At 39.1% G+C, this 13,663-nt stretch overlaps 1 protein-coding gene across 1 annotated transcript; it reads left to right on the forward strand.

Annotated features, from left to right (window-relative positions):
- Window positions 1–41: 41 nt before the first annotated feature.
- LOC309862925 (olfactory receptor-like protein OLF4) lies at window positions 42–971 on the forward strand (the record flags this gene model as incomplete). The annotated part of the gene is made up of 1 exon (XM_082727354.1): window positions 42–971. One exon carries the CDS (start codon window positions 42–44, stop codon window positions 969–971), a length of 930 nt encoding a protein of 309 aa, XP_082583480.1.
- Between the last annotated feature and the right edge of the window lie 12,692 nt (window positions 972–13,663).

A 13,663-nucleotide genomic window follows, 5' to 3' on the forward strand; every position in this document is an offset into this window, starting at 1 on the left:
AATTAACCATTTTTTTCCTTCCTTATAGTCATTTCCACCATATGGAAGCAAGCAATGGTACACAAATTTCAGACTTTCTTCTTCTGGGATTTTCAGAGGGCCCAGAACTGCAGCCCCTCATATTTGGGCTTTTCCTCTCCATGTACCTGATCACTGTGTTTGGGAACCTACTTCTTGTCCTGGCTGTCGCCTCTGACTCCCACCTCCACACACCCATGTACTTCTTCCTGGCCAACCTGTCCTTTGTAGACATCTGTTTCACCTCCACCACCATCCCCAAGATGCTGTGGAACATCCAGACTCAGGACAATGTCATTAACTATGCAGGCTGCCTCAGCCAGATGTATTTTTTCCTACTCTATGCACAGTTGGATGTCTTTCTCCTGACTGTAATGGCCTATGACCGCTTCATGGCCATCTGTCAACCCCTGCACTACATGGTCATCATGAATCCCCAGCTCTGTGGACTGCTGGTTCTGGTGTCCTGGGTCATCAGTGTTCTCAATTCTTTGTTACAGAGCTTAATGGTTTTGCGGCTGACTTTTTGTACTGTCTTGGAAATCCCCCATTTTTTCTGCGAACTCAACCAGGTAGTTGGCCGTGCCTGTTCTGACACCTTCCTTAATGACCTGGTGATATACTTTAATACTGTGCTGCTGGCTGGTGCTCCCCTAGCTGGGATTGTTTACTCTTACTCTAAGATAGTTTCCACCATATGTGGAATATCGTCAGCTCAGGGCAAATATAAAGCATTTTCCACTTGTGCATCTCACATCTCAATTGTCTCCTTATTTTATTCTACTGGCTTAGGAGTGTACCTTAGCTCTGCTGCTCCCCAGAGCCCCCACTCAAGTGCAGTAGCCTCAGTGATGTACACAGTGGTGACACCCATGCTGAACCCCTTCATCTACAGCCTGAGGAACAAAGACATAAAGTTGGCTCTGAAAAGAATCATTGGGGTTCCGGTGTAAGAGCCAATACCCCCATGGACGAAGAAGTGTCCATGTTTGCAGGGCTCACAGCTTCAGAGCAAACAACTGCTAGTCTTGATTTGGATTTGGAAGTAGAATCTGCTTCATTTATTTCTTGGAATTTCCATTTGATTGATTTCAACTTCTCCATGCATTTAATTAACTCACTTTATTAAGCTTCTACTCAGTCTGATACACACAGATTCCTCCTTTTCAATTAAATACATTTCTAATGTTTTCCCCAACCCTGGATCACAAATGCCTGGTAAATTCTGTATCTTTCATGGGGCAGTTTGGATTCTTTATAAACTCATTTCATTTCAAATGACTTATGATATTCCCTGTACATTTTACTTAGATTTCTCAAGAGGATAACCATGATCTGTATTCTTCATATGGAAGTAACTATACTTAGCCACTAAGCCCTTCACACAACTTTATTGTAGAGGAGAATGCAAAACCCAGTTTTCACCTAGAGTCTGTCAGTCTTGTTACATCACTACCTTCATTTCTCTTCCTGAAAATGTGGACATGGACATTGCTCCCTTTATGTCTCAGGCTATGGACAGGGATGCTCAGGCAGGAAACCCCAGGCAGTCCCCTGCATCCCTGTACTTGTGGAGATTCCAACAGACACTTCCCTGACTAGAGCCTGTGCTGTGGCTGCACCAACCCTTGGGTTCTTATTTTGAGTAAAAGACATACCTCAGCAACACCCATCAGAGAACTCTAATAAAACCAGTTTTATTACTCACAGGTTCTGAAGGGCATATGGGATAGCAAAGGTCACTTGGGAAAGTCTCAGAAGGGAAAAGAGGCATTTACATAGAGAGAAAGAAAGTAGTCCTGAGGTATCAGCTCTCATCAGGGTCCATGGCCAGAATGGTTAGAGGACTGTGGGTTCAGGGTGTATTAGAAAATTTTATATGAGTAGAATTCAGCTGCTGAAGGAGAATGCAGGGTCACTCATGTGTCATGTTGAGGTTACCCAGGACTTTCTGAAGAGGTATTTCACAGCTGGGGATAGCTTGATTGCCTCTCTGGCAATAGTGTCCCACACCTTAAAAAGTGTTTACTCCATTTTTTACTGGGTTATTTGTTTTTTGAGGGTTGAGCTGAGAATTTCTTTCTACATCTTGGATATCAGCTCTTTATCTGTAAAGTCGTTTGCAAATATCTTCTCCCATTCCATGGGTTGCCTCTTTGTTTTGTTGACTGTTTCCTTTCCTGTGCAGAAGCTTTTTATCTTGATGAAGTCCCAAAAGTTCATTTCTGCTTTTGTTTCCCTTGCCTTTGGAGATATGTCTTAAAGAGCTGCTGTAGACAATGTCAAAGAGGTAACTGCTCCTCTAGGATTTTGATGGATTCTAGCCTCACATGGAGGTTTTTCTTTCATTTTGAGTTTATCTTGCTGTATGGTTTAAGGGAATGGTCTAGCTTCATTCTTTTATATGTACTGTAGCTGTACAGTTTTCCAGCATCATATATTGAAGAGACTGTCTTTTTTCCATTGGGTATTTTTTCATGATTTGTCAAAGATTACTTAACCATAGAGTTGAAGGTCCATTTTTGGAGTCTCTCTTATGTTCCATTGATCTATGTGTCTGTTTTTGTGCCAATACCATGCTGTCCTGGTGATCACATCTTTGTAATATAGCTTGAAGTGAGGCAACATGATGTACTTAGCTTTGTGTTTTCTTTTTCATCATTCCCCTGGCAATTCAGGGTCTTTTCTGGTTCTACACAAATTTTAGGATTATTCATTCCAGCTTTTTGAAAAATGCCAAAGGTATTTTAATAGTGATGGTGTTGAAAGGGTAATTGCTCTGGGTAGGATATACATTTTAATAATGTTTATTCTTCCAAACCATGAGCAAGGAATGTTTTTCCATCTTTTTGTTTCTTCCTCAATTTCTTTCATAAGTGCTCTGTAGTTTCTAGAGTAGAGATCCTTTCCCCTTTGTTTAGACTTATTCCTCTGTTGCAGCCAGTGCAAAAATCGACCAGGAACGTGAGGGTAAGAGGATGGTGAAAAGAAATCAAGAGACAAAGAGATCGGGGCAGGAGGAGCACCAACGAGGATGTCCAATAGTGCCCAAGTTTATTTTGCAGAGTTCTGATTTATACCACACAGTAAGGGAATCACCTCCTGTACATCTGGTGCTAGTTTCTATCTTGGCCTGAGAGTAGCTGGCCATGCAGAGATCCAGACAGCCTTGACCTTTGTGGTTTGGACACCTAGGCCATAACTCAATATTCACAAAACATAGGAGCCTTATTAGTTTAGTCTTGAGACAGCAGCTGCAATGGCAACAAGCCAAACCTCACAATGTTCTCATAACAATCACCAGGGAGACACGGTGGCACTCTAGCTCGCCACCTGTGAAAGTCCTCGGTTGAGGAGGTTCCCAAGAACGGTTGCTCTATTGGGTTAACCCCTTCTAGGCACGAGGCCACCAACATTCCTCGATATCTTTTTCATTTTATTTATTTATTTATTTATTTATTTATTTATTTTCAGCATGACCATATTCATTATTTTTTTTATTAAATTGATTTATTTATTTTCAGAAAAACAGTATTCATTATTTTTGAACCACACCCAGTGCTCCATGCAATCCATTCCCTCCTAATACCCACCACCTGGTTCCCCCAACCTCCCAGCCCCCCGCCCCTTCAAAACCCTCAGGTTGTTTTTCAGAGTCCATAGTTTCTCATGCTTTACCTCCCCTTCCAATTTCCCTCAACTCCCTTCTCCTCTCTATCTCCCCTTGTCCTCCATGCTATTTGTCATGCTCTACAAATAAGTGAAACCATATGACAATTGACTCTCTGCTTGACTTATTTCACTCAGCATCATCTTTTCCAGTCCCATCCATGTTGCTGCAGAAGTTGGGGATTCATCCTTTTTTTTTTTTTTTATTAAATTGATTTATTTATTTTCAGAAAAACAGTATTTATTATTTTTTTCACCACACTCAGTGCTCCATGCAATCCGTGCCCTCTATAATACCCACCATCTGGTACCCCAACCTCCCAACCCCTGGCCACTTCAAACCTCTCAGATTGTTTTTCAGAGTCCATAGTCTCTCATGATTCACCTCCCCTTCCAATTTACCCTAACTCCCTTCTCCTCTCTAACACCCCTTGTCCTCCATGATATTTGTTATGCTCCACAAATAACTGAAACCATATGATAATTGACTCTCTCTGCTTGACTTATTTCACTCAGCATAATCTCTTCCAGGCCCATCCATGTTGCTACAAAAGCTGGGGATTCATCCATTCTGATGGAGACATAATACTCCATAGTGTATATGGACCACATCTTCCTTATCCATTCGTCCGTTGAAGGGCATCTTGGTTCTTTCCACCGTTTTGTGGCTGTGGCCATGGCTGCTATAAACATTGGGGTAGAGATGGCACTTCTTTTCACTCCATCTGTATCTTTGGGGTAAATTCCCAGGAGTGCAATGGCAGGGTCATAGGGAAGCTCTATTTTTAATTTCTTGAGGAATCTCCACACTGTTCTCCAAAGAGGCTGCACCAACTTGCATTCCCACCAACAGTTTAGGAGGGTTCCCCTATCTCCACATCCTCTCCAACACATGTTGTTTCCGGTCTTGCTAGTTTGGGCCATTCTAACTGGTGTAAGGTGATATCTCAATGTGGTTTTAATTTGAATCTCCCTGAAGGCTAGTGATGATGAACATTTTTTCATGTGTCTGATAGTCATTTGTATGTCTGTATTGGAGAAGTGTCTGTTCATATCTTCTGCCCATTTTTGACATGAATGTCTGTGTTGAGTTTGAGGAGTTCTTTATAGATCCTGGATATCAACCTTTTGTCTGTACTGTCATTTGCAAATATCTTCTCCCATTCCGTGGGTTGCCTCTTTGTTTCGTTGACTGTTTCCTTTGTTGTGTAGAAGTTTTTGATCTTGATGAAGTCCCAAAGGTTAATCTTTGCTTTTGTTTCCTTTGCCTTTGGAGACATATCTTGAAAGAAATTTTTGTGGCTGATATCGAAGAGGTTATTGCCTATGTTCTCCTCTAGGATTCAGATGGATTCCTGTCTCACGTTGACGTCTTTTATCCATTTTGAGTTGATCTTTGTGTATGGTGTAAGAGAATGGTCGAGTTTCATGCTTTTGCATATAGCTGTCCAGTTTTCCCAGCACGACTTATTGAAGAGACTCTCTTTTTTCCACTGTATATTTTTTCCTGTTTTGTCAAAGATTAATTGACCATTGAGTGGAGGGTCCATATCTGGGCTCTCTACTCTGTTCCACTGGTCTATGTGTCTGTTTTTATGCCAGTACCATGCTGTCTTGGTGATCACAGCTTTGTCGTAAAGCTTGAAATCAGGTAACATGATGCCCCCGGTTTTATTTTTGTTTTTGAACATTTCCTTCGTGATTCGGGGTCTCTTCTGATTCCATACAAATTTTAGGATTATTTGCTCCATCTCTTTGAAAAATACCATTGGAATTTTGATCGGAATGGCATTACAAGTATAGATTGCTCTAGGCAGTAGAGATATTGTGACAATGTTTATTCTTCTCTCTTCTCTTATTGATTTGTTCTATCACATTGATTGATTTGCGAATGTTGAACCATCCTTGTAGCCCAGGGATGGATCCCACCTGGTCATGGTGGATAATCTTTTTAATGTGCTGTTGGAACCTGTTTGCTTGGATCTTGTTGAGAATCTTAGCAGCCATATTCAGCAGCGATATTGGTCTGAAATTCTTTTTTTTGATAGGGTCTTTGCCTGATTTGGGGATCAGGGTAATGCTGGCTTCGTAGAAAGAGTCTGGAAGTTTTCCTTCTACTTCAATTTTTTGAAACAGCTTCAGGAGAATAGGTGTTATTTCTTCTTTGAAAGTTTGGTAGAATTCCCCAGGGAATCCATCAGTTCCCGGGCTCTTTTTTTTTTTTTTTTTTTGGAGGTTTTTGTATATGTGTTGCCGAAGCGAGCACTTTTTTGGAGGTTTTTGATTACTGCTTCAATCTTGTTACTAGATATTGATCAATTTAGGTTGTCAATTTCTTTCTGGTTCAATTTTGGGAGTTGATCATTTTCCAAGAATGCATCCATTTCATCTAGGTTGCTTAGCTCATTGGCATAAAACTGTTGATAATAACTTCTGATGATTGTTTCTACTTCCTTGGTGTTTGTTGCGATCTCTCCCTTTTCATTCATAGTTTTATGAATTTGGGCTTTTTCTCTTGTCTTTTGGATTAGTATGGCCAATAGTTTATTGATCTTATTGATTGTTTCAAAAAACCAGCTTCTAGTTTCATTGATACGTTCTACTGTATCTCTGGTTTCTACCTCATTGATCTCTGCTCTAATCTTGATGATTTCCTTTCTTATGTGTGGAGTTGGTTTTTTGTTGTTTCCCCAGTTCTTTAAGGTGTAGAGACAGCTGGTGTATTCTGGATTTTTCTTTTTTTTTTTTTTTTTTTTTGAGGGAGGCTTGGATGGCTATGTATTTCCCCCTTAGGACCGCATTTGCTGCATCCCATAGGTTTTGGACTGAAGTGTGTCATTTTCATTGGTTTCCATGAATTATTTCCATTCTTCTTTGATCTCCTGGTTGATCCAAGCATTCTTAAGCAAGGTGGTCTTCAGCTTTCAGGTGTTTGATTTCCTTGTGAACTTTTCCTTGTGATTGAGCTCCAGTTTCAAAGCATTGTGATCTGAAAATATGAAGGGAATAATCTCCATCTTTTGGTATCAGTTGAGTCCTGATTTGTAACCCAGTATGTGGTCTATTCTGGAGAAGGTTTCATGTGCACTTGAGAAGAATGAGTATTTTGTTGTTTTAGGGTGGAATGTTCTGTATAACTATGAGGTCCATCCAGTCCAATGTGTCATTCAATGCTCTTACTTCTTTATTGATTTTTTGCTTTGATGATTTGTCTATTTCCGAGAGAGGCGCGTTAAGATCTCCTACTATTAATGTATTCATATCAGTATGACTCTATATCTTGATTAACAGTTTTCTTATGTAATTGTCTGCTTCCATATTAGAAGCATAGATATTTACAATTGTTAGATCATCTTGGTCGATAGTCACTTTAAGAATAATATAGTGTCCTTCTGTATCTCTGACTACAGTCTTTAGTTTAAAATCTAATTTGTCTGATATGAGAATCACTACCCCAGTCATCTTTTGAGGCCTATTGTCATGAAAGATGCTTCTCCATCCCTTCACTTTCAGTCTGGGTATATCTTTAGGTTCAAAATGTTTCTCTTGTAGACAACATATGGATGGGTCCTATCATTTTATCCAATCTGCTACCCTGTGCTGTTTTATGGGTGCATTTAGGCCATTCACTTTGAGAGTGATTATTGAGAGATACATTTTTATTGACATCAAGTTACCTTTGAAGTCTTTCTTTCTGTAGATTGTCTCTATATTTCTCTTCAATTATATTCTTAGGATTTTTCCTTTTTTATAGAACCCCCGTTTATATTTCCTGCATTACTAGTTATTGGTCTATTCAGATCATCAGATGACCCAGTCAAAAAATCGGCAGAATAAATAAAATTAAAATAAATTTAAATAAATAAGTTATCTTTAATATCAAACTCTGTGCATGGAAACTTAAAATTCTGTTTTAACTTGGTAAAAAGTCAATATTTTTTCTTGAATTATTGATCTGCTCTTACAAAATAAAATGGTAAACAAATGTTTTTATTCACTTTATAATTATCTGCCTAGAAAACATGCATTCTGCATGTTTTGCCAAAGTATTTGTTATGTTTATCTGTGTTTTGATGCATTAATATTTTTAATTAAAAAAATTTAAAAATGGCAGAAGTCATGTACAGACACTTCTCCAAAGAAGTCATAGAAATGGATAACAGACACATGAAAAAGTGTTCAACATCATTTGCCACCAGGGGAATTCAAGTCCAAACCAGAATGAGACATCACCTTACACCAGTATAATCACTGATTAACAATACAGGAAACAACAGATGTTGGCAAGGATATGGAGAATGGGGAACCCTCTTACACTGTTAGTGAGAATGCAAGTTGGTACAGCCACTCTGTAAAACGGTATGAAGTTTCACTAAAATGTTAAAAATAGTGCTCCCTTATGACCCAGAAATTGCACTACTAGGTATTTACTCCAAAGATACAGATGTAGTGAAAAGAAGGGGCACTGGCACTCTAACGTTCATAGCAGCAATGTTGAAAATAGCCAAACTGTGGAAGGAGCCAAGTTGTCCTTCAATAGATAAAAGGGAGTTGGGGGAAGTTGGAGAGGGAGACAAACCATGAGAGACTTTGTACTCTGAGAAAAAAACTGAGGGTTTTGGAGGGGAGGGAGTGGAAGGTTGGGTGAGCCTGGTGGTTGGTGGGAATGCAAGTTGGTTCAGCCACTTTGGAGAACAGTGTGGAGATTCCTCAAGAAATTAAAAATAGAGCTTCCCTATGACCCTGCAATTGTACTACTGGGTATTTACCCCAAAGATACAGATGGAGTGAAAAGAAGTGCTATCTGTACCCCAATGTTTATAGCAGCCATGGCCACGGTCGCCAAACGGTGGAAAGAACCAAGATGCCCTTCAACGGATGAATGGATAAAGAAGATGTGGTCCATATACACTATGGAGTATTATGCCTCCATTAGAAAGGATGAATCCCCAATTTTTGTAGCAACCTGGATGGGACTGGAAGAGATTATGGTGAGTGAAATAAGTCAAGCAGAGAGAATCAATTATCATATGGTTTCAGTTATTTGTGGAGCATGACAAATATCATGGAGGACAAGGGGAAATGGAGAGGAGAAGGGAGCTGAGGGAAATTGAAAGGGGAGTGAACCATGAAAGACTATGGACTCTGAAAAACAATCTGAGGGTTTTGAATGGGCGGGGGGTGGGATGTTGGGAGAACCAGGTGGTTCAGGTGGTAGAGAGGGCACGGATTGAATCGAGCACTGGGTTCGGTGCTCAACAATGAATACTGTTACACTGAAAAGGAATAAAAAAACAGAATACTAGGTGATTCTTATGTACTTTGAAGTTGGAGAAGAAGTGCTGGTCTAGAGTATGTTTTTCTAACATTCTCAATTTGACCCTTGAGGCAAGGTCATTATTTGTGTTGGAAGATGTTCTACTCAGTGGAGGTGTTTAGCAGCTTCCCTCAGACTTTGCCAGATATAGTCAGGGGTAGAGAATCACCTCTGGTTGGGACCACCAGCACAGAGTTTGAAAACCGAGAGAACCCTGACAGGATGCAGTCAACACCCATCCCTTTCTGCAATGATAGCTTAGAGAAGATCACTAAATTCCACAAGCCTCCTGTCTTCATGGGGGAATGGAGCTCACACTAGTGCTTCCTCACAGAATGGACTTCTATAAAAATTAAGTCAGGCAATTCTTTTTTTTTTTTCTTTTTAAGATTTTATTTATTTATTTGACAGAAAGAGATCACAAGTAGGCAGAGAGGCAGGCAGAGAGAGAGGAGGAAGCAGGCTCCCAGCTGAGCAGAGAGCCCAATGCGGGGCTAGATACCAGGACCCTGGGATCATGACCTGAGCCGAAGGCAGAGGCTTAACCCACTGGACCACCCAGGCAGCCCTAAATCAGGCAATTCATATAAGGTGCTAAACTCAGATCTAAAGATCTAAATACATCTCTTATAATCAACAAACATTTTATAGTACCATAGCTCTGAACTTGAGGTAGAATAGTGAAATTCCTAATTGTTTTGGCAAAATGTCCATGAATCCAAGGAGTGTAGGGCCCAAGGTTTTTTATAAAGGAAGAAACTTTTAATCTTTGTTGAAAAAGAGGAAAGTAAATTTCTAGAGATAGCAGGGATTGCGTCTTCACCACTAGTCAATTCTTTGAAGAACCCAAGAGACCTAGTCAAAACCAATTCCTCAGTCTCAAACAGGAGAAAAATTTCACTCAGGATCGGGATAAGGTGCTGGGAGTTTAGATCTCTCAAAGGCAAAAGTCATAGCATTGGGGCTCCCTGTTCAGCAGGAATCCTGCTTCTCCCTCTCCCTCTAACCCTACTTGTGTTCCCTCTGTCACTGTCTCTATCAAATAAATAAAATCTTTAAAAAGAAGAGTAAGAAAAGAATTGACTTCACCTTGCTTATTACCCAATCTCTTAGGAACAGGAAACCAACAGGAAAAATTTCCTTTTTGTCCACATCAACATCCCATAGGGAATTCATGTGCCTAAAGGTGGGAGGAACAAGAGGAAAATGTGCCTAATGAGCAGAACAAAGCAGCTGTAAATAAGTCCTCTGCTACAGTCCCACAGGGTGGACAACCTTGGAATGGACAAGACCTGGTCTTTTTCTGTGCAGTCCTAAGTCTGGATGGAGCACTGGAGTCTGACCCATCCCTGCTCTCTTATCTGGGGACAGAGCTTTATCCTCCAATGTCTATCAGTCAGACAGGTATTTTTATTTCCATGTAGAGACCTTCCTCTCAGACACCCTATCAAGATGAGTTCTGCTGCCCAGGAGGGACAGGGCAGGAGAAGGTGAAGAGAATGAAAGTCAAGAGCATTTACCTGAGGTCATCTGAGGGCCAATCCAGCCTAGCCCAGAGCTGAGAGTTTGCTGTGGCTGTTTGCTGGATTGATCAAGACATTTATTAATTATTCATTTATGTGTTTATAATGTGTTTAATAATGCTAAATATAGAAGTTAATATTGAACTCAGAAATACAAGGTTCAACTTTAACAAGTAAATCATACTAATGGAAGCCCAAATAGACAGGGGATGGGAAGCATAAACATAGAACATAAGACCAAGGATCTTTGCAATTAACCAGAGTAGAAAAGTCAAGTATTAGCTGTAAAGGGATATACAGTGAAGTGAGGACATGTCATTTTTAAGACGAGACATAGGAGACTACATTTCTCTAGTAATGATTAAAATCCTGAGAACAGAATTCACAGAGTTACTTCCTTTTCTTTTTTTAAGATTTTATTTATTTATTTGACAGAGAGAGATCACAGGTAGGCAGAGAGGGAGAGAGGAGGAAGCAGGCTCCCTGCGAAGCAGAGAGCCAGATGCAGGGGCTTGATCCCAGGACCCTGGGATCATGACCTGAGCTTAAGGCAGAGGCTTTAACCCAATGAGCCACCCAGATGCCCCCACAGAGTTACATTCTTACAAGGGCAATGCATGAAACATACATATCACAGTGCTTCCTTTGAGTATTCAAATGAAAAATTTTAAGAGGATTATGTGCATAAGTGTATGCTAATGAGCTTCTTTTACAATTACCTCATTACCTGTGACCCTAAATTCTGGGTTAGCTAGCCAAATCACTTTCTCTGTTGACATTTTGTCTGGGAGTCCTTGGTTTTTGCATAGTGGGGTCAGAGTAGTTTTATTCCTGTTTTTTATTACATTCTCTCAAGCAAAATATTGCTATTTATTTCACCAATTAGCTACTTGCCATTTTACTTTTTTATGTATGTATAGATGTATTTGTGCAGAATGTGTGAGAGTATTGTGTGGTAAAGTCTGGGACCTAATCACAATATATTCCTTTCACTGCTTTTTGTAGTTTGTTTGTTTCTGTAGTTTGTTTGTTTGTTTTTTGTGTGTGAAATAATTAATCTGTTACCTTAATATGCTTCATTTGTGATTATTTGCTTTCTGGAAAATGAAAGTGAATGCATACTTATTCCTCACAAATCACCCTTTGTACATATTGAACTAGTGGTCAAGTCTCTGTATTCCTTATTGTTCCTTTTGCCCTTTTATTATTGGACCTATATTTCTAAAATAGAAATGTTATCACATGGAAGGCATTCTTCTTTATGTTTAACATGAATCACCTTTACCTTCCATAAGCCATCTTGTTCCATATATCTTTATAAACCACTCTGCTTAACCTAAGTGCATTTTCACTGTTCTTCCAAAATTCTTCATTTCTTTTAAAAGTGTCCTGTATTATGCACACTAACATATTCACACACTTTCAATTCAAATGTATAAAAAGAGACCTATGCATATCATAAGTACTCTTTATGTTCTGGCAAAATCTTTTTTTTCTAGCTCTTCTTCCCCAGTCCTTGTGACTCAGGAGTACCTTATACATGTCCCTCTAGTCAACCAAGTGGAACACTAATTCATTACTTCAATGCCTGCATGACATTTCATGGTGCGGCTCTGCCTCTTACGCTTTTCTTTCTTTTCTTTTCTTTTTTTTTTTTTTTAGGTTAGGAATTAGTTTGTGTGTGTGTGTGTGTGTGTTAGATGTTCCACTCTTTTTTGTATTTTATTTTTTCTGTACCTCTTACACTTAAGATATTATTTCATTTTTTTTCTCCTTACACTTGTATAAATGCTACAAAATATTTTTAAATAGTTAAAACTATGTTTCTCAACCAAAGCTGATTCCATCCTTCAGGGAATATCTAGCAATGTTTGAAGACACTTTGGGGCTGTCACACTAGGTAATGTTGTGTGGAGGCCAGGGATGCTTTAAATAACCCAAAATGCATAGGACACAACCCACCACAGAGTAGGATCTGGCCCAGAATGTCCATAGCGTGAGATCGAGAAACCCTGAGTTAAAGCATATCTGTATTTTTCTTTTAATTTTAAGTAATCTCTGCACCCAACATGGGACTTGAACTCATAATGCCAAGATCAAGTGTCCCATGCGCTAACAACTGAGCCAGCTGGGTACCCAGCCTCCCCAACACATTGTAACACTTCACAATTCTGACAACAAAATTGGAAAGTACTCCTTTGTTACTTGTTTAAGGATTCCAACCTAACCAATGTGATATCCCCAGAGTGTTTTCTTAGGGTGAGGGGTGTGAAAGAGATTTCTTTCTTGAGTTTTCAAACCATTAGTGTTCTCAAGCAAAGATTGCTATATTTGATCACCAGGTTTATTTGTCTATTATTGTTATGTGTCCATATATTATATGTTTATTTATCTATAATTATCAGCCTTTCAATTAATTGTTGTAAATCACAGTTTCTCTATTGATTTTTAGTAAGATATTTTTTGCAATAAAATATTTTCACATTTTATTTAGTTAAATATTTCAGTCTTCTTATTTCTGAGTTTTTTTGCCTCAATTATGATAGTTTGCCCAGCTGTGGATTTTATATGTATTTTCTAGATGTGCGTCTAAAATGGAATGGTTACTCTTAAACTGAGGGTTTACTCCTTCTGATTTTTGTGAGATGTGCAAGATAAGGAATGACTGCACTTCCTTCCATGTCAAAAGCTATCTGTGCCAACTTCCATCAACAATCCAATCTTTTCCAACTAAATCCAAATGCATCTTTATCACATATTAAATGTTCATGTGTATACTGAGACCTAGTTCCTGATTCATTCAACATAAACTAAAAGAGAATCTGCTATGTTCCAAAAATTTTTAAAAACTTTTTTGTGTAATATGCTTTCATTTCAAAGTCATGGGGAATTTTATTGTTCGTCCATGTCAATTCTATGAAGTCACTGCTCCTGTAGATCATATTTCAGTTAGTTCTCTAAACTCCCTTCAATGTTGTTGAATAGAGTTGTACTGAAACTGCTCCCTTTAACCTGGTTTGATTTTGTGTCATTCCTTGTATCTCATAATGTCTCAATTTCTTGAATTTGTTTCTTTTTAAGTGCATATACATCTACACCCATAAAGGAAAATGTGAACAACACAGGTGAAATCCCT

This window comes from Mustela nivalis (assembly GCF_964662115.1).
Source record: "Mustela nivalis genome assembly, chromosome: 1".
NCBI lineage: Eukaryota > Metazoa > Chordata > Mammalia > Carnivora > Mustelidae > Mustela > Mustela nivalis.